General features: G+C 37.4%; 3 protein-coding genes across 4 annotated transcripts; 1 reads left to right on the forward strand and 2 right to left on the reverse strand.

Moving 5' to 3' along the window:
- Positions 1-247: 247 nt before the first annotated feature.
- Positions 248-2,230, reverse strand: SRX (sulfiredoxin). Of its 2 annotated transcripts, none has more exons than XM_082886020.1 (6): positions 2,169-2,230; positions 1,598-1,675; positions 1,318-1,493; positions 995-1,028; positions 609-693; positions 248-463 (listed from the first exon to the last, which is right to left on the reverse strand). In XM_082886020.1, the coding sequence occupies exons 2-6, from the start codon at positions 1,662-1,664 to the stop codon at positions 448-450; spliced, it is 378 nt and encodes a 125-aa protein (XP_082742146.1). In that variant the 5' UTR covers positions 1,665-1,675; positions 2,169-2,230; the 3' UTR covers positions 248-447. The 2 variants fall into 2 exon arrangements, with proteins under 2 accessions (XP_082742146.1, XP_082742145.1); XM_082886019.1 differs by having other exon boundaries at positions 609-702.
- A 118-nt stretch (positions 2,231-2,348) lies between these two features.
- On the forward strand, positions 2,349-5,363 carry LOC114298246 (HISTIDINE TRIAD NUCLEOTIDE-BINDING 2). The gene is made up of 6 exons (XM_082886017.1): positions 2,349-2,491; positions 2,647-2,727; positions 3,515-3,601; positions 4,110-4,257; positions 4,677-4,794; positions 5,075-5,363. The coding sequence occupies exons 1-6, from the start codon at positions 2,460-2,462 to the stop codon at positions 5,140-5,142; spliced, it is 534 nt and encodes a 177-aa protein (XP_082742143.1). The 5' UTR covers positions 2,349-2,459; the 3' UTR covers positions 5,143-5,363.
- Positions 5,364-5,962: 599 nt separating this feature from the next.
- On the reverse strand, positions 5,963-20,799 carry LOC114281147 (putative arabinosyltransferase ARAD1). Its single transcript, XM_082886016.1, has 5 exons — positions 20,365-20,799; positions 19,150-19,186; positions 7,686-7,969; positions 6,504-6,869; positions 5,963-6,371 (listed from the first exon to the last, which is right to left on the reverse strand). Exons 1-5 carry the CDS (start codon positions 20,797-20,799, stop codon positions 6,114-6,116), a joined length of 1,380 nt encoding a protein of 459 aa, XP_082742142.1. The 3' UTR covers positions 5,963-6,113.
- Positions 20,800-20,983: the final 184 nt, after the last annotated feature.

Raw genomic sequence — 20,983 nt, forward strand, 5'->3', positions numbered from 1 at the left:
CTCTTTGGCCATATTTGGTGCAATTTGTGGCAATGCGTTTGATTCAGTTTTTATTTATAACTTGTAAGGCAAATATAAGCTGAAAAAAAGAGAGCTGATTATTGAAAAGTTTGAGTTGTTTTGAGTTTTTATTTTATGAATGTAGGAGTTGTTTTGAGTTTTTATTTTTATTTTTTGAATATCAACTTTAGATTTGCATGCTGTACCGAAGAAAAAGCATGCCCTAAGCACAAAGACTGTTTCACTATTTTAACAGCCCCTTTAAAAAGATAAAAAAGGGCAACTTGCTTTTTTATTGTAGAAGGAAAAAGATAATAAATTCACCACCCTATACATAAATATTCACAAGCTTCCATATCCTCAACACAACACACCATACAATAAGCACATTACAACATAATAACTAGCAAATATCATTATTAATAAAATCAAAGTTGCCAACTCAGCTCAACGGAGATGATGCCTGCAAGATAAAAATGCAAAAGAAAAGATATTGATCATATTAAGTAAAATCACAAAGTTGAAAATTAAGAGATTTTTTTTTTTTTTTTTTTTTTCCCCAAGATAGAGAGAGGCTAAAAGACGCAAAGGAAGAAAGGACAAAAAACCTCAAAGTTTCTTTGGTTCCACGTCGAACTTTACAGCGTATTGTAGGGAGGCCTAGGCGTTGGTGAGCCTCAAATCGGTGACAACCTGAGAAACCTGTGTGTGTGTGAAGATGCAGAAAGAGATAAACAAGTCCGGTGAATCATGTATGAGAAAATTCCAAGGTCATAACATAACATTGGAGAATAACTAGACTAGAGGTTTTTTTTTTTTTTTTTTTTTTTTTTTTGGGGGTCTTTTTTGTATTTGATTTCAGTTTCTATGTAGGTCAATCTCTATGGTAATTTTTGAATCAAAAATTATCTCTATGGTAATGAAAACTATTGAAAAAAAAAACTAGTAGTAATTAATAATTTGGTATTATGGAGAAATTGAAATGAGGGCGTACCATAGTAAACTCCATCAACCTCAAGCACATCAATCTGCGTTATTGTATTACAGATAGATAAGTTAAAATAAGAGTGAATGAATTATTGAATAATTTTATGCGCAAATTCTGTAGAGAGAGCTGTATTGTATTGTATTGTATTGTATTGAATAAGAAGAGCATCCACAGAATGAAAGTAAAATGTTTTAAAAAATTGTTCCCAAGCAAACCAACCCCCATTGGTTTTGGTTTTGGTTTTGGTTTTGGTTTGGGCAAGTAGTAGCTATGTATCTCCCTTTGGGTTGGGGTTAACCTAATCGGAAATAGTAGGGAAGGGTAAATACCGGAACTTGAAGACCGATTTGGCTAATGCTGTCCATGAGATCTTTCACCTTCTCAGGATCGTTGGATCTCGTCCTTAACAGCGGCCTTCGTATCTTGTCCATTGGAATTTCCACAATTACTGGTCCTCCTCCTCCTCCTCCTCCTCCTCCTTGTTGACCCACACCTGAAGGAGCTCCTGAATGAAGAAAAGAGAAAGAGCTCTCATTTTTAACAGAATAGGGTTTATCTCAATTCAAACTATATATATATATAGAGAGAGAGAGAGAGAGAGAGAGTAACCATTGGAAGAAGCTGAAACAGAGAAGTTTCTGAAGTTGTTTGGAATTCGAAGAAGGAAACTCGCCATTTTTGGGTACACTACGGTGTGTTTGGATTGAGTGATTTGGAGAGAAAAGAAAAGAAATAGAGAGAAATGTATTTCTCTTCCTTGTTTGGTTATCTTAAGTGGAGAGAAATGGGAAGAAATAGAGAGAAATGGAGAGAAACTCATTTCTCTCATAACCCTTATTTTCAATCTTCCCAAAAGTGGAGAGATTGGGAGAGAAAAGAAATCCACAAATGTTTATATTTTTATAATACCAATTTTACCCCTATAAAAATAAAAGAAATAAAATGATTGAAAATATAAAAAGGTTATTTTGGTAATATAACATAAAATAATTTCTTTTCTTTTCTCTTAATGAAATCTAACCAAACAAGAAGGAGAGAAATCACAATCATTTCTTTTTTTTTATTTCTTACTTATCCAAACAAAAAGGAGAGAAATTACAATCATTTCTTTTCTTTTCTTTTCTCTTATTATTTAAGTAATCATTTCTTTTCTTTTCTCTCCTAAGTTACCAAACATAACGTACAACTCTGTTTTGTTTATGGCTCTCCCTCAATTCTCACCACACACACCCACACCACCACTGTCCCAAGACAGAGATATAGAGAGAAGAAAGGGGGGATATGTTATGGTAGAAACGGGATTACATCAAAAGGCTATACCATGTTAAACAAGAGCCGTTGATCAACAAGTCGGTATATCAGATGATCCAAACGAGATTAAAAACAAAAAAAATAAAAAATAAAGATTTCTGTCTCTCTCTCTCTCTCTCTCTCTCTCTAGTTAGTCACACTCAGCTCAGCATTCGCAGAAATGGCTTCGTTGAACTCCTTCACCCTATTAAGGTACTCCTCCCCCCTTCCCAAACCCCTCTCTCTGTCTCTGTCTCTGTCTCTCTGTCTCTCTCTCTCTCTCTCTCTATATATATATATATATATAAATATGTATATATATTGAATTTTGTGTGTAGAATTGAATTGGGTTTTGTTGTTGGAAACAGGACTTCCGGAATTGTAAGAACTTTGGCCACAATCAGACCTCATACTCCGCGGCTTTTTCATATTCCTCTCCAATTTGGCAGGTATATATTATACGTACATTTCAATCCATTGTATATGTATTATCTATGTATGTATGTATGTGATCCATTGTTGATTTCGAATACAACCCAGTCGTTTGTCAAGTCCTTGTGCTCTGATTAGCTGTCTGTGGTATCTCCTCAACATTGACGTACTCTTTTGGTTGAATATTGTTTTGTAAAGTACTATTTATTGAAAATTATGCATTTTTGTAAAACTACTTAACAAATTATAGCAACTTCAAATCTTGATTTCATCTGTAGTCACATCTTCAAGTTGTAATTTTGTAGTGAGTTAGCCAAATACCAAATTTTCAATTTCATTACACAGTGAAATGGCAGTTTTCAACTTCACCATGAAATAAATTGCAGATTCAACTTGAGATTTCATCATTGTATAAATAATTAAGTAGATTTCAATTTTGGGATAAAATTGAATGTTCAACTTGAGATTTCACTTCATCCATTAACTAAACCCTCCTCTCAGTCATTCCAATTGACCTAAGAATGAATTTCCACTAATTATGAAATCGCATGTTGAACTTGGTACCAGCTAATTATCAGCACACACCACTAATCAACTAATTCACAATTGCTTTGCACATAATTATACTGACATTAAGTGTTTTTTATTTATTTTTTTATTTTTTATTTTTTTATTTTATGTGCTGGTAACTATGTCTATGTCATTGCTATATCTTTACCGTACAAACCCCTATTTTACCTCACTTGTATAAGAACTTGCATCGATTTATGTAGTTTTTGTTGATTTTATTTTTTTATTTGGCAGAGCCACCTATTGTGTTAGTGCTACAAATGATGAAGAGGCCTCTGCAAGAGAAGCTGCAGCCAGTGCTGACACTGGAGCTCCAACCATGTATTATTGCTTCTTGGATGCTCGCTCGTATTGTCATGGCATTTATTTTTTTTATATCATAGTCAAATTGGAAACAATTATCTGAGCTTTGCAAAGTTGTAAATGTTTGATGAAATTGTTGGTAACTTTGTGGATATTAGGATTGAATTTGAAAAATAATATAGCTTGATCAAACCTTAAATTCTAAAAGAGGCATAATACACTCTTTGGAGCCACAAAATTTAAACAACTTAGAAAAGAAGTTCAAGAGAAAGTCCTTGCTGGCTTTTGGAATAGATTGATGTACAAGACAACTGGATTGTTTTTTCTTTTTTTTCTTGTTGGCTTGAAACACGGGTAAATTTTTTTTGGCTTTTGCTGAAAAGTTGTGTTTGTGCACATGTGTGTGTGTGTGTGTGAGAGAGAGAGAGAGAGAGAGAGAGAGAGAGAGAGAGAGGAGTTCTAATATTTGACTGTATCTAAAGTATGTTTGTTTGTTTAATTTATGCTCTCTTTTTTTCAATGTTAGATTTGACAAGATCATAGCTAAGGAGATCCCTTCCAATATAGTTTATGAGGATGACAAGGTCTTGGCATTTCGGGATATCAACCCACAAGCTCCTGTTCATGTTTTAGTCATTCCGAAGCATAGGAATGGATTAACACAGCTTGGCAAGGTAATTTTTCTTTTTATTTTTGGCTTTCACCTGTTTAGCTGAGCTGATAATCAAAAGGATTATGCACACTTTTTGTATGCCTTATGTATGTTTGGCCATATGGACAAGGTGACTCCACTATTGATGACAGTTATTCTGCTGATATGCTTCTCGGGGATAAGTTGAGACTTCATATTAAAGTAGTGTTACCAGTTTCTTGTTTTTTGTTTACAAGAAACATTTTTTTGTTAAAAAAACACATGGTTCTAAAAATAAACAAGATAACATGTTAGGTGAGTTACTAGAGGGCCAGAGGGGTGGAGGAAGGAAGGAGGGAAGGGATTTATACTAGGTATGGAAACAAGTGAAAACACATTTTTTTGATTCCTCTTTTTCATGATAAGTCGATCTTTTACTTGATTACTTTGTTGCTTTGTTAGGTTGAAGCAAGACAACGTGAAATTTTGGGCGAACTACTGTATGCTGCAAAAATAGTGGCAGCAAAAGAAGGTATTCTCGATGGATTCCGAGTTGTTATCAACAATGGTCCAACTGCATGTAAGTTACTTATAATCTCGTATCTTTCAATTTCTTTCTTTTTCTTTTGTAAATTTTGTTCCCTGTTTTGTTGCCAAGAAATTGGAGAAAATTTGAAACTCCTTCTCACTTACAACCCAACCACTTGTAAAATTCTCCCTTTACTTCTCCACAAAAAAAAAAGAAAAAAAAAAAAAAAGAAGAGAAAAGATCCAATATTTCTTGTGCTTTCTCAGCAATTGCTTCCTCAATGCAAAAGCCTGTTGACACACTCTCTCTCTCTCTCTCTATCTCTCTCCAGGTCAATCAGTTTACCATCTTCACTTGCATGTACTTGGTGGGAGACAGATGAAATGGCCTCCTGGTTAGTGAGATTAGATTTGGATGCCTGGAATTCTTTTTACCTTTTTTGACTCATGTTCTCTTAGTTTCCAATCCCCTCCAAGGTGTTATCTTTGACTAAGGTTCTTCTGTACCACTCTTCCGTCTCATTCTCCCAAACAACCTCTCTCAAATAACAGGAATGGATGTATTTTCTGGTGCTTATGTGGACAACTAGTAAATCATGTGGCATTGTACTTGCATCTCAATTTATTTTTTTCCTCCTTTATTTTTCATTTTATGTACATTTGACGTCATCAGAATATGTGAAATTATGTCATAAATCTAAACAATATAGCAGTGGCATTCAAGCAGCAAAAGTAAAGCAGCGGATCCTGTTCAGGACACCAACCTAGGACTACAGCCCAGTGGTGCAGGTGCATGCAACTCGACTCAAACTTCAGGATGCCTTTAATAGAGTTCAGTTGAAAAGAATACAAGAACATCAGGAATTAAATAAACATCAAACATACAAAGCATCCCAAGTAAATCAAAATAGGCATCCTGAGCTAGTTAGAGCATGTTTTCTGGAAACGTCACTATCCTCTAAAAAAGAACTAAATATGTGTAGTATTGAACATTGTATTTTATTGCCAAAATTATATGAATTAACTCTCATCTCTTACACTGCCATGCACATGCAACTATAGTTACAAGAAGAAACCAGATATATCCACTTCTATTGTCAATCTCAATATACAAAAATACATTTTGGGGCTTAGGGTAGGGGAGTGGGGTAGACAACAACCGAAATGTGTGCCAAATATTTATTCCATGGCGAATTTCACTATCCCCATGTCTCCAGAGAATGAATGAAAAAACGAAGGCTGCAGGGCTTGACAACATATCTCTAGCTTAACAATAAATAGTAGATTCTATGTGATCAAAGGGAAGGGCTTTTTTTTTCTTTCCCTCCCTCTTTTCTCTTCTTTTCTGATGATGACATATGACAAGCGGCATTATAATTTCCACGGGGAATTGAGATATCTTGAAATTTCCATTATCATTAAAGAATTCACAAAAGCAGCATCTAGTGTGGTGTGGATCCCTGATTGGTTCGAACAGAGGCAAGAGCAGTCTGGTTCTGGCAAGTCCCTCTTCACAAGACGTCTGTCACGATTAATCATCAGTTTGATAAGGGGTACCTTTAGAGAGACTTGACGCCAGATTTCGTTCACTGTTCCATTTACATCCTCATACTCAAAGTATTGCTTCGCCTGAATCACGTAATTGATAAGCTTGGTGCTGCATCACATATCCATATTACATGATCTATGTTCCATAAAGCATTAGCAAAGTGTATATATATATATATATATTGAGAGAGAGAGAGTCTGCGCAAAAAATACCTTTTTTAGCTCCTGTTGAAATTCCAGAATTCTCTCTGTGCTTACTCCCCTAAGGGATTTGACCAAGTATCCAGGCTTTACAGCTGAGTTTGTATCGACAAAAACTGCAATTTTTCTATATTCTATAACGTCTTCAAAAGGCAACTCAATGTAGTCGCTAACTATAACTGGAACACACAAGCTCACAATAGCATCAAATAGTTGACAGGCTGATGGAGTATCACCAGCAGGATGTAAACAGAACTTTGATGTATGCATCCCTTGCGAAGCTGCACGTTGACTCTCTCTGGATGGTGCACTGTGTTTTATTATCACATCTTCTTCCTTCTCAAGTAGTTGAAAAAGCATGTCACGAATTTTCCCACCCTACAATGCAAGCAATTGTCAGTTTACATATAGGCTCATATAACATGCACAGACATCTCACACAGACTGAGCGTCTGCAAATACACACATAGACAATAAATAACCAAATTTTGCCTGCCAAAATAACGAGCACAACAACTTCTTACTTGCGCAAGAAGAGAAAAACATCCATGCAATCTACCAATTAAAGAAGCATTAAACCAGAAAGAGGAAGACAAGAGGACCTAACAAGGAAAATAGACAAGGGTGGTGGAAATTACAACTGCCTACCAATCCGGTGAGACAACCTAAACCCCAAAGGCCATTATCTGTTGAATGTGGATGCTCCCTAGACCCCAACTCCACGATGAGGAGATGAGCGAGTTGTAAAGCCAAGAATACGAAAGTAAACGAGCACTGAAGCGGAACTTCGAGGAAACATCACAAGACAAAAAGGTGACAAAAGGAAGAAAAATCAACTACCATGGTTTCAATCCAAAGTTCCACACAAAACAAATCAAGCAATATTAGTCATCATCATCAGTACACAAAATTCAAGTTAAATTCTCCAAAGATTGCATTGATCTCATCATTTCTTTGTCATGATAATTTGTTTTGCCTCGTATCTACATGTTAATTTGAGTGTAAATAGAACATGTTGTCCCTTACATCCACAGGGACAGGATAAGCTCATTCTCCCCAAAATGGCTTCTTTCTCCTCTCTTTCTGTATACATATACTACATATACATATATCTGTGTCAATCAGCAAGCTTAATTTTACAATCTTGTAGTAGAACCAAGCATATTTAACGCAACCAAAAGCATAGAAATTTACCTCTTTCCGGTACCGGTTCCCCATAAAGAACACCAACGACTTCCTAGACTCAACACCAACATCCCCATCAAAGGTTTTAATCAGATGCGAATATGGCAATATCACATCCTTCACCAACGAAAACTCCGAAACAAGCAACACCCCATTCTTAACTCTATCCACAACCTTGTACAATGCATTGGGGTCCTGACATATAATCACATGGCCCCACCCATTGTTCCTCTTCCAATACCCATGTTCCTCCAACCACTCAATCAAACTCTCCTGCATCTCCTCATCCACATGTTGGAAAATGGTTTTATATAGGCATATGTAGACACCCCATTTTTGACCGACCTTAAGACTCAGACGTCACCAGTTGAGCGTTAGGTGATGTTGCATAATATGCTCGTTCAGAAGTTTCAGAGTCGCGGCCGTGAGCCCTGCCTCCGGACTTCCGAACCCTTTTCTGTGCCTTGTCTCGGTTTGCGAGCCAGACTCGGTTTTCTCTGTTTCTTTTCCTGAGGGAAGGGAGAGGTCCCGTAGACCATCTCTCAATGTCCGTAGGCTACATTTGGTGGCCGTAGGCCATTTTGCCCATTTCGGAGTCCGGTTCCCGGTTTTCGGAGCCGTCAGGTCGTGTGCCTCGGTTCGGGACCGCTTAACCATCTCCTATTGCTCTGATTTTTGGCATACATCTTATTTCATCCCTTTTGAGGGACACTGGGGGTTGAGAAACCCACTTCGAGGTCGAATACCATTTTCGGTGCTTAACAGCCCATTTTCGGGACCCCGAACTGCGTGTTTTGGCCCCGGAACGTTCGTTTTGCAACGGTTTTCGTTCATTTTTGGCAGGTACCTCTGTTTTATCACAGGGAAGGTCACTGAAGGGTGGGAGGCCAGCAATTGTTGCAGCAACCAGTTATTTCTCTTCCGGAGCCTCCCGGCGCCCGTTTTTCGCACTTCCGGGCTAATGTTGAATACCTTGGAGCTAGTGTTGCCAACTTTCAACCACATATCTGTGATCTACACACTTGGGAGGCCCCTAAAAGTTCATGGCCGGCCATTAAGGTCACCTGACCCTTTTGACCCCTTTCTTCCGGGCTAATGTTGAACCCCTTGGACCCTTTTTCTTGAACTTTGAACCACATATCTGTGATGTACACACCTGAGAGGCCCCTAAAAGTTCATGGCCGACCAGTAAGTCAACTTGACCCTTTTGACCCCCTCTTTCCGAGCCATTGTTGAACCCCTTGGGCCCACTTTCTTGGAATTTCAACTACATGGTTGTGTTGTACACATATAGGGGTACCTCTCCAATAGCTGGCCGGCCAGAAAATCACCTTGACCCTTTTGACCCCTAGCCGGCCGGCTAGGGGGTGTGGCCGGCCGGCCACCTCCAGTAAAAGTAATGGGCCGGCCGTGTTCTTTGCACTGTGCACTTTACAACTGTGGGGCATTGTCCCCCAGATATTTTCTGTATCCGGGGGATATTTTGTGGGGGAGTTTTGCCCTCCTTCTCCCCCACCTTTACACCCCATTTTGAACCCTTATAACCAGCTGGTGGCCTTCTTTGTAAGGGTTAGAAAATTTACTCTTCAAAGCTCCATAGCCAACACTATCTTCTTCCTTCTCAATTTTTCAAAAAACCCTAAGTCACTAATCATCATTCCTTCTACACCACCAAGCTCTACCACCACCATCTCATTTCCAGCAACAAGGAGGGATTCTTGAAGGCTAAAGAAGCTGCAAATCCATCCAAGAAGCAACAAAAGCTTGAATCTTCAAGGGTAAGTTACACTTTTAACCTTTTGAACCTTTTTCTTGATCTATTTCTAAACCCCACTTCTTTTTGGTTTTAAGCTCCGGCCCTAACTGAAAAGGGCCATATTTTGAGCTCATCTTCACTTCTCATTAAGGGCTCAACCTTGTTTGAGCCCTCCATAATATACTTGCTTCATTGATCATCTTGTATGTCATGTTTTTGCATGCTATTTTTGGCCCATGAGCAATTTATTTTCGAGCATGTTGTAAACTGATATAAGGCTTATTTTGAGCCCCTCTTCAACATTGGAGAAGGGCTCAACATTGTTTGGTGACTCCATGTGTCACTTGTAGTTATACCCCTCTTTTCTTCCCCTTTCTTACATGCAATGGCAGCCTACCATGCTTAGGTTTTTGGCCATTTTACAGTTCTGAAAAGGTCCTTGTTTTGGTCCATTCTTCATGTTTTGTTTAGGGTCTTTCATGTTTTGGGACCTCCATAAGCCACTTCATGTTATATCTCACTTTCGGTTCGTTTTCTTGCATGTTTTGTTAGCCTACCATGCTTAGGTTTTTGGCCATTTTACAGTTCTGGAAAAGTTCTTATTTTGGTCCATTATACATAGTTTATCAAGGGTCTTTGGCTGTTTGGTGATTATTTTGCATACTTCATGTTATGGCACCTTTTGAGCCTTGTTTTGCATCATATTTTTAGCATATTTTTATACTGATTTTGAGGCTGCCATATACTGTAAATGTTCATATTTTTGGTCCATCTTCAGTGTTGTAGAAGGAAATTTTCCAGTTTGGGTTTTTTTTATATCACTTGCTTCATTACCTCTTGAAAATACCGTATTCTTGCATACTATTTTTCCCCTACCTATATTTTCTGTTTGGCCATGTTTATAACTGTGAAAGTGCATCTTTTGGGACTGTCTAGCTTCTGTCTTTGCATTACATGTCCATATTGTGCATGTTTGGCATAGCTATAGGCCATTTCGGGTGCCTAATGTTGCATTTCGGGACGTTTCCTTGCATTTCATGTCATTTCGTTTCATTTCGGGACTGTTTTCCCCCATATTTTAGTGCTGAAATTCCATTAGTATGCTTGCATATCATTTTTGCCACATTTCATCACATTTTAGCATCGCCTCGGTTTGCGTGCCCGTGTGCACGCATTTCGAGGCACTTCATTTTCTGCCATCGGCATCTTATGTGAGTGTGGCTGAGGCCCTCTCATGTTAGTGTAAGTCCATGTTGCATTTTTCATGTCATTTCATCACATTTTAGCATCGCCTCGGTTTGCGTGCCCGTGTGCACGCATTTCGAGGCACTTCATTTTCTGCCATCGGCATCTTATGTGAGTGTGGCTGAGGCCCTCTCATGTTAGTGTAAGTCCATGTTGCATTTTTCATGTCATTTCATCACATTTTAGCATCGTCTCGGTTTGCGTGCCCATGTGCACGCATTTCGAGGCACTTCATTTTCTGCCATCGGCATCCGATGTGAGTGTGGCTGAGGCTCTCTCATGTTGGTATAAGCCCATTTGTCATTTCCATGTCATTTTCATATCATTCTGTCATCGCCTCGGTTTGCGTGCCCGTGTGCACGCATTTCGAGGCACTTCATTTTCTGCCATCGGCATCTTATGTGAGTGTGGCTGAGGCCCTCTCATGTTAGTGTAAGTCCATGTTGCATTTTCCATGTCATTTCATCACATTTTATCATCGCCTCGGTTTGCGTGCCCGCGTGCATGCATTTCGAGACACATATCATCGCCTCGGTTTGCGTGCCCGCGTGCACGCATTTCGAGACACATATCTTTTTTTCTGTTTGCGTGCCCGTGTTCACGCACTCCGAGGCATTTCATTTTCATAGCATTCTGCCATTTTCTCGGTTTGTGTGCCCGTGTGCACGCATTTCGAGGCATCTCATTTTCATAGCTTTGAGTATGTTAGGATTGTATCTTAGTTGCATTTCATGCATATCATGCATATTGCATCGTGTCCGGAATAAGAGTTAGCCCGGGCACGGGAAACGAGGTACATTTCGTACTCCGAGTGACGAAATGTGTCTCAATTCCCCAGTCGCCGACACTCCGGATTATCCATGATGGAGTTAGGTTTTAGCTGTAGTTTCATGTGCATTCATCCTATATTGAGTTGTGCATTTCGACTCCTCTGCCATCATGCCTCGGTATGCGTGATTGGTGGCACGAGGATCGAGACATGCATATATTTGTGCAAATACATTGCTATGCCCCTTTCTTGCTCTCTGTTGCAGCAAAATCAGGAATCAGCAACTTTCCGGGACTTGGCACGCTTTTCAAAAAATAACAGGTGTAAACAGAGGCTAATTGGGGCATTCCGGTGGATTTCCGCGCAAGACAGTCCGGACATGCATCATCCACCAGAAGCAAGGCAGTCCCTGGCTTGCATGCCAGTTTTACTTGTTTTCTTAGTTAATTCTTTAATTAATTAGAATTTTGTAATATTTCGGACTATAATATTCTTTTATTCGGGACTGTAATATTCGGGACTGTATTATTTATTCGGACCCTCTGAGCGAGGGCCACAACTGTAATAAGTGTGCGTGAGTGTGATGTATGTCTTCCAACCCCACGTCTTTCTCCCTTTTATTTATCCGCTTATGATGGTTAGATTAGGGCATGTTTAAATTAGCATACAGTATGACAGCATGTTTGCATTCATTCATCTGTATTACATGCACCGGGCTTGGCGCATCACACTAACTGCATCATACTTTCAATTTCAAAGTTGAATACATGATAGTTGTAACATTTCATATGCCATCTTAGAATAGCCGAGCCTGCTATAGTTGCATTTTGCATGTGTTGCATTAGGCATTTCTGTATACTTAGGATTCATGCATGATTTCTAATAAGTTTCTATTTTGGCTTGGAGTACCCGGTGAGCTTTACGCTTTAGCATCCTTGCATGCGTGTGAGTATTGCCATGAATAGCATGCTTGCCATGAGGCTATGTGCTTATATGATATAACTGCTTGAATGCCTGTGGGTGAAGGTTGGGTTATCTGAATTGGAGTAAATCATCAGATGTTTCAAGCCTACCTGTGGGTAGCAAAAACCTCTTTCAAAAAACACAAAATGTTTTGTTCCAATTCAAGCGATCCAGTCTATACTTGTATGCTGTGCGCATTACATAGTAACCTAGGCTAATAAACCGGAATAAGAACTCACAATATTTTCAAAAATTGATATCATGGTTAGTAGAGGCCGGTCTATGACCGGGCGAGCGGGGGTGCTCACGAAGTGACCTTCCCCAATCGTACCCAAGTTCCCGAGCCGAGGCAACTTTGGTGATGACGGACACGTGGCCTTTTGGCACCGAGTCAGGGTTTCCTAAATTTCCCAAAATAAAATATTTAGGTGGCGACTCTGTATCTGGCAAAGCAGTCCATGTTTGACACTTCTATCAAAAATCTGTTTTCTTAAAACGATTTGCCGGATTTGGACTCTTTGGTTCAGATTTAGAACCGTGACTACAAAAGTCGAGTCCGAGCTGTAGCGAGGTCCTCCGCGGGCTTGTTACAGCATATTTTTTAGCTCAATTTTGAGTGAGCCCCAGACGTCTTTTGGGGTGGGTCCGAAAAGGTGATGTGTTCCTTGTCGCGTGGCAAGTCACACAGTGAAGACGGAACGTCAAAACCATTTATGAGTGAATGGGAAGTTGACGTCGTTTTCGGATTTAACTTTAATTTTTTAGATTAAATTCATTTGAATTTTTTCAATAAAAAATTATGGTGGGAATTCAATTTAATTCTAAATTCAAATTTTGAGTTCCTTTCTTAAAATTTGTAATTGTGAGAATTTAATTTAATTCTAAATTCAAATTTTAGGTTCCTAAAAAGTTTCCTAAAGTTTGTACCTCATCATTTATTTATTTATTTAACTATTTCAATAATTTAATATATATATATATATATTTGAAATAGTTTGAATAATTAATAAAGTTCTATAGGTTATAATTGTTGACTAACGGTCAAACTTTTCAAAGTTGTTTGAACATTGGTTTTCCTTGTGCCGTTGGTCAGACAATTGTTTTGCACCTTTTCACTTATTTGAAGCACCTTTTCGGGTCTAATTTGTTGCCTATATATATAGATACATTTCCAGCAGTTGAGACACCCCGGAAAATTCAGTCTGTATTTTTGTTTTGATATTGCTGTCCTCTTTGCTCTAAGTACATATATTCTTCATATATAATTTTAGGGAAAAAAAATATTCAGAGAGTTAGAACACAGGTTTGGTTCGCCAAACAAGTTGTTTGGAGTACTACTACAATTTGTGAAGATCATTGTATCTTGGGAGATAGATGCCACTCAACCGTAAGTACCATAGCGGGGCGAATCTGTCTTAAGGACAGAGTGTCACACACTCGACTTGGTCTTATAATTTTTATTTGGTTCGACAAAATAAATTCGGTATGTTATTTATTTATTTTGTTTGATTTTATTTCTTGTTATTTTATTTACACAGAAGATTGTTCCAACAATCTTAAGACAGATTCGAATTATTCTGTTTACAGAATTTTTCGTTTGTTTTCCTTTTTCATTCTTCGTAAATAATTTCGGAAGAAAATTATTTTCTGTGGATTTACAAAATAATATTCTGGTTGGAAAAACAAATAGTGATTATATGCTATTTGACAGATAGTAATAATATACTGTCTCTTTTCTTTGACAACAACTAGTAGTACGATACTGGTGTCATTAACAATTCAGAATATATTTTTGTGGAATTTTTTCAGAAATTAATTTTGGGTTTTAGAAATTATTTTGTGAGTTTTCATTAATTAAAATTCTGTTTCAGTATTTTAATTATTGAAGTGTTACTGAAATTAATTTTCTTGTGTGGAATTAATTTGGTTAAATAAATTTTATTTTATTTCTAAATTAATTGAAAAATAAAAGTTATAGTTTTTATTTCTTTTATTTTTACAGAATTTATTTTCTTTTGTGGAATTAATTTGGTTAAATAAAATTTTATTTTATTTCCAAATTAATTGAAAAATAAAAGTTATAGTTTTTATTTCTTTTATTTTTACAGAATTTAATTTTCTGTGTGGAATTAATTTGTTTAAATAAAATTTTATTTTATTTTCAAATTAATTGGAAAATAAAAGTTACATTCTTGTTTCTTTTATTTTTACGGAATTTAATTCTGTGAATTTGGTTTAATTTTCTGTGTAGTGTAAATTCTAATTATAATTTTGTTTTATATATTAGAATTGATGGCTACTGAAACAAATGCCCAAACAAATACTACTGTGGTGGCTGCAATGACGCCAACCCCCTCTCCTGTTGTAATAGTACCGGTAAATCACGGTGAAAAGCCAGAGAAGTTCTTAGGAACTGACTTTAAAAAATGGCAACAGAAAATGTTGTTCTATTTTACAACTCTGAACTTGGCTCGTTTTCTCCGTGAAGAAGCTCCTATCCTGAAAGAGGATGAAACTGACCGTCAAGTGGTTGCTGCGGTTGATGCCTGGAAACATGCCGATTTCCTTTGCCGGAATTACGTCTTGAACGGACTTGACAACACATTATACAACGTCTACAGTCCAATCAAGACAACAAAGGAACTTTGGGAATCGTTGGAGAAAAAGTACAAAACGGAAAATGCCGGCTCAAAGAAATTTGTGGTTGGCAGATTCTTGGATTTTGTAATGGTTGATTCAAAAACTGTGATCAGCCAAGCTCAAGATTTCCAACTCATTCTGCATGACATTCACGTAGAAGGTATGTCTCTCAGTGAATCCTTTCAAGTTGCAGCCTTAATTGAAAAATTACCAAAAGGTTGGAAGGAATTCAAGAACTACCTCAAACACAAGCGCAAAGAAATTTCTATGGATGAGTTAATTGTGCGTTTGAGGATTGAGGAGGACAACCGCAATTCTGACAAGCGGGCTAGTAAGCTTCCTATGGAGTCTAAGGCAAATGTGGTGGAACATGCTTCAAAAACTAAGAAACGAAAGTCTTTTGGAGAAAGTTCATCACAAGGCTCTAAAGGGGGGGAAAATAAAAAGTACAAGTTTAATGGCAAATGTTACATTTGTGACAAAGAGGGACATCGGGCCAAAGATTGCCGTAGCAAAGGCAAAAGCAAAAGAAGAACAAGCAAGAAGCCTGCTCAAGCCCATATGACCGAAGTGGACAATATTTCCAATGGTGTCGATGACATCAATCTTTCTGCAGTTGTTTCCGAGGCAAATCTTGTCGGAAATCCTAAAGAATGGTGGGTGGACACTGGTGCTACTCGCCATATTTGTGCCGACAAAAAGATGTTCACATCTTATTCTTCAGTGGATAATGGTGAACAACTTTTTATGGGCAACTCCTCAACTTCCAAAGTTGAAGGACAAGGAAAGATTGTACTCAAGATGACATCTGGAAAGGAACTCACTCTCAACAATGTACTGCATTTATCGGACATTCGCAAGAATTTAGTTTTCGGATCTTTGTTGAGTAAGAATGGGTTTAGGCTAGTATTTGAGAGTGATAAATTTGTACTTACTAAGAATGGGATGTATGTAGGAAAAAGTTATATGTCTGATGACCTTTTCAAGTTAAATGTAATGACCGTTGTACCCTCAGTTATTAATAATACTACATCTTCTTCTTACTTGTTTGAGTCTTCAAATTTATGGCATGGTAGACTAGGACATGTTAATTATGGATCTTTGCGTAGATTAATTAATATGGAATGTTTACCTAAATTTAACATTGATTTAAATCATAAATGTGAAATTTGCGTTGAGGCAAAATTATCTAAAACTCATTTTCATTCAATTGAAAGAAGTACGGAACCACTTGAATTAATTCATAGTGACATTTGTGATTTTAAATCAATTCAAACTAGAGGTGGGAAAAAGTATTTTATCACTTTTATAGATGACTATACTAGATATAGTTATGTTCATTTAATTCGAACCAAGGATGAAGTTTTGGAAACTTTCATTCAATATAAGAATGAAGTAGAAAATCAACTTGGTAAGAAAATCAAGAAACTTAGAAGTGATAGAGGTGGTGAATATGAATCACCTTTTGGTGAGTTTTGTAAAGAACATGGAATAATTCATCAAACCACCGCTCCTTACTCACCTCAGCAAAATGGAATTGCTGAAAGAAAAAATAAGACTTTAAAAGATATGATGAATGCCATGTTAATCAGTTCTGGATTACCTCAGAACTTGTGGGGGGAAGCAATACTTTCTGCTAATTATATTTTAAATAAAGTACCCCGAAAGAAAGTGAATCAAACATCTTATGAAATGTGGCATGGTAGAGTACCATCCTACAAATACTTAAAAGTGTGGGGGTGTTTGGCTAAAGTGGCTATTCCTAATCCTAAAAAGACTAAGATAGGTCCTAAGACCATTGATTGCATTTTCATTGGTTATGCCAAGAATAGTAGTGCATATCGGTTTTTGATTCATAAATCAGAACATTCCAAAATGCATGTAAATACTATTATTGAATCTCGGAATGCATCTTTCTTTGAACATGTATTTCCGAATAAGATTGGACAAGAGACTAGTAATAAGAAAAGATCTTTTGATGCTATTACTAGTAATGATCAAGAACAAGAGTTAGATCAAAATGAAGAAGAGGAACCTAGGCGTAGTAAACGTGCTAGAACCTCAAAATCTTTTGGTCTAGATTTTCTAACATATATGGTAGAAAATGAGCCTTTAACTTTTAAAGAGGTTATGTCCAGTCCTGAAGCTCCTTTATGGAAAGAAGCTGTCAACAGTGAAGTTGAATCCATATTGCAAAATCACACTTAGGAATTAGTGGACTTGCCACCAGGTTGTAAACCTCTTGGATATAAGTGGATTTTCAAAAGAAAATTGAAAGCGGATGGATCAATAGATAAATACAAGGCAAGACTTGTAGTCAAAGGATTTAGACAAAAAGAAGGTCTTGATTACTTTGACACGTACTCACCGGTTACTAGAATAACATCCATTAGAATGCTAATTGCCATTGCATCTCTATACAATCTAGAAATTCATCAAATAGATGTTAAAACCGCTTTCTTAAATGATGAGTTAAATGAAGAAATTTACATGGAACAACCAGAAGGGTTTTCTGTTCCAAGAAAAGGAAAGAAAGTGTGTAAATTGGTTAAATCATTATATGGTTTAAAACAAGCGCCAAAGCAATGGCATGAGAAATTTGACAAGACAATGATGTCAAATGGATTTAAAATTAATGAGTGTGACAAATGTGTTTATATTAAAAACACAGTTAAAGGTTATGTCATTGTATGTCTTTATGTAGATGATATGCTCATCATAGGTAGTAATAATGATATGATTAAAACTACCAAGAAAATGTTGAATAAACATTTTGACATGAAGGACATGGGCATTGCTGATGTAATTCTTGGTATGAAAATTACCAAAACATCAGAAGGATATACTTTGTCACAATCTCATTACATTGAGAAAATACTTGACAAATTCAGCAAAGATGATGATCATCTAGCTAGAACACCTGTAGATGTTAATTTGTATCTTTCTAAAAATGTACAGGAAAGTATTTCTCAATTAGAGTATGCCCAAATTATTGGAAGCTTAATGTACTTGATGAACCGCACTCGCCCAGATATAGCTTATGCAGTAAGTAAATTAAGTAGATATACGAGTAACCTGGGAGTAGAACACTGGAAAGCAATTATAAGGGTTCTAAGATATCTCCGATTTACTCGTAACATTGGGCTGAATTATACTAGATATCCAGCAGTACTTGAAGGATACTGTGATACAAATTGGATATCGGATACAAGAGACTCGAAGTCCACCAGTGGGTATGTCTTTACTCTTGGTGGGGCGGCTGTATCTTGGAAATCTTCCAAACAGACTTGTATTGCTAGGTCTACTATGGAATCTGAATTCATAGCTTTAGACAAAGCTGGGGAAGAGACAGAATGGCTTCGCCACTTCCTTGAAGATATTCTAATTTGGCCAAAACCGGTGCCTGCTATATGCATACATTGCGATAGTCAATCAGCAATATGTAGAGCACAAAGTCATATGTATAACGGTAAGTCTGGACACATTCGTCGTCGACATAATACCGTAAGACAACTACTTTCTAATGGAATTATTTCCATAGAATATGTTAAGTCTAAAGACAACATAGCGGATCCACTAACCAAAGGGTTAGCAAGAGAGTTAGTTGAAAATTCATCGAGGGGAATGGGACTTAAGCCTATTAAATAAGAGTTACCACAACGGCAATCCAACCTAGTTGACTGGAGATCCCAAGATCTAGGTTCAAAGGGACAACCGAGTTGTGATTGACTCAGAAGGATCACTGTGGAGTCCAACTCCTACCCATTTCTATGATGAAATAAGTGATGTCTGCAGCGATTTAGGTTAAGTAATACTTTTAATGATTCTTATATCTAGGTAAACCTAGTGGAGTATGGCAGGATACTTTTCATAAGAATCACCTATGTGAGTGAGAACTGGGCCGGTTCTATAAGATTTGTGAAGGGCTACAAATCTTTAGAGCACTCATGACAGACCAGGTTGTTCAGGGCCAAAATGAACACAATAGTGAGAACTAAATTGTGTCTAGGAATATACTGTGTGAGTTCTATTGTCTTGGTTTACACAAACGGCTGAACAGTTCAAGACATCATGTTCACTGGTTAGTTAGTAAATCCGATAGTATCTCACAAGGGAAGGTTCAAAGCCAAAAGCTACCTATCCTTTGCAGAATATTTTCAATTTCTGTACTCTCTGTAATTAGATGATGTTGTTGCATTTTCTCTCCGTTAAATTCCATTCATGTGGGGGATTGTTGGAAAATGGTTTTATATATAGGCATATTTTTTAGCTCAATTTTGAGTGGGCCCCAAACGTCTTTTGGGGTGGGTCTGAAGAGGTGATGTGTTCCTTACCACGTGGCAAGTCACACAGTGAAGACAGAACGTCAAAACCATTTATGAGTGAATGGGAAGTTGACGTCGTTTTCAGATTTAACTTTAATTTTTTAGATTAAATTCATTTGAATTTTTCAATAAAAAAAATTATGGTGGGAATTCAATTTAATTCTAAATTCAAATTTTGAGTTCCTAAGTGGTTTTTTAAAATTTGTAATTGTGAGAATTTAATTTAATTCTAAATTCAAATTTTAGGTTCCTAAGTGGTTTCCTAAAATTTGTACCTCTTTTTATTTATTTATTAAACTATTTAATTTGATTTATATATTTTTATATATATTTCAAATAGTTTACATAATAAGTACCTTTTGTTTCTTTGTTTTGGTTAAGTTTATTTGACTTGGTCAAACCAATGGTTGTTTTTCCAAATTCGTGTGGTAAAGCTGATTCCAAAAGTTGCTAACGGTCAGATTCGGTTTTTATAAACTACTATGAATCTGTTTGAAATTTTCAAAATAGTTTCCGTTACACTTATTGCACCTGTTCAGCCTTGTAGCGCCTATTCGGGCTGTGTAATTTTGCCTATATATACTGCCATGTTTTCTGTAGTCTAGACCCCAAAAAATTCAGTCTGAAACTGTCTTATTGCTGTCCAGATTTTATTGTGTGCATTTTTCTTCATTTTAGTTTTAGAATAAAATTCAGAGAGTAAGAACACAAGGTTCTAGTTCGCCGAACAAATTGTTTGGAGTACTACTACAATTTGTGAAGATCATTGTATCCTGGGAGATAGACGCCACTCAACCGTAAGTACCGTAGCAGGGCGAATCTGTCTTAAGGATAGAGTGTCACACACTCGACTTGGTCTTAAGTTATTTATTCGGTTCAACGAAATAAATTCGGTATGTTATTTATTTATTTTGTTTAAATTATTTCAAGTTATTTTATTTACACAGAAGATTGTTCCAATACCACATACCCCAGTCCATCTCCGGCCACATTCGCCGCCCGAATTGGCTTCACTGTTAAGCTCAACGACGAAAAGAACGGTACGTAGAACAAGTCCGCCTCGGCCGGGTCCAAAACCCTAGTCACCGGCGAACCGGTCCGGTCCGGCCGGTTCAAATCAGCGAACAAGTACCACTCGGCCCGGTGCTGATGTCCCGGGTACTTCAACACCGAGACATCATCTACTGGACCTTTCAGACCCCCTCGAGCCATTGCGAAGCTTTCTATAACCCCGTAAGTGAATTTTCTCGGAAGATCATACATGTAGACCTTCACGGGGGAAGAATTCCCGAGAAAAACGATGGCATTTTCTCGGGAAACAAACAGAGTGTCGGCGGAATTGAGTTTCGTGTTGAAAAAAGCATAGAAAGCTAAGAGGAGGAAAACTATGACAAGGGTTGGCTTGTTGATCGATTTGCGAACCATTTTGGAAGCTTGGGTTAGTGTTTTGACATGTGAGTGTTGTTTTTGAGTTGCTCTGGTTTTGGTTCTCTGGTTGATCATTTGCTTGCTTTTGGTGTTCTTCGGCGCGCAAAGTTATAATGTGCGCTGGGTTGAGTGTGGAAGAGAGAGTTATATGTGCTATTGCCACGAAAGAAAATTCTTTTAC

Source organism: Camellia sinensis, chromosome 9, assembly GCF_055761805.1.
Source record: "Camellia sinensis isolate YWXY chromosome 9, ASM5576180v1, whole genome shotgun sequence".
In the NCBI taxonomy this organism is placed as follows: Eukaryota; Viridiplantae; Streptophyta; class Magnoliopsida; order Ericales; family Theaceae; genus Camellia; species Camellia sinensis.

Bases quoted from the DNA above. Each gene is read 5' to 3' on its own strand.
- SRX (XM_082886019.1), bottom strand. From the start codon at position 1,664: ATGGCGAGTTTCCTTCTTCGAATTCCAAACAACTTCAGAAACTTCTCT. The intron at 1,494-1,597 runs GTTACTCTCTCT...TTCTTCATTCAG, and splicing joins TGTTTCAGCTTCTTCCAATG to GAGCTCCTTCAGGTGTGGGT. The intron at 1,029-1,317 runs GTATTTACCCTT...ACAATAACGCAG, and splicing joins AAATCGGTCTTCAAGTTCCG to ATTGATGTGCTTGAGGTTGA.
- LOC114298246 (XM_082886017.1), top strand. From the start codon at position 2,460: ATGGCTTCGTTGAACTCCTTCACCCTATTAAG. The intron at 2,492-2,646 runs GTACTCCTCCCC...TGTTGGAAACAG, and splicing joins AACTCCTTCACCCTATTAAG to GACTTCCGGAATTGTAAGAA. The intron at 3,602-4,109 runs GTATTATTGCTT...TTTCAATGTTAG, and splicing joins GACACTGGAGCTCCAACCAT to ATTTGACAAGATCATAGCTA.
- LOC114281147 (XM_082886016.1), bottom strand. From the start codon at position 20,799: ATGGTTCGCAAATCGATCAACAAGCCAACCCTTGTCATAGTTTTCCTC. The intron at 19,187-20,364 runs GTGGCCGGAGAT...TGCAAAGGATAG, and splicing joins AGCCAATTCGGGCGGCGAAT to GTAGCTTTTGGCTTTGAACC. The intron at 6,870-7,685 runs GTAAATTTCTAT...CTTGCATTGTAG, and splicing joins GGAACCGGTACCGGAAAGAG to GGTGGGAAAATTCGTGACAT.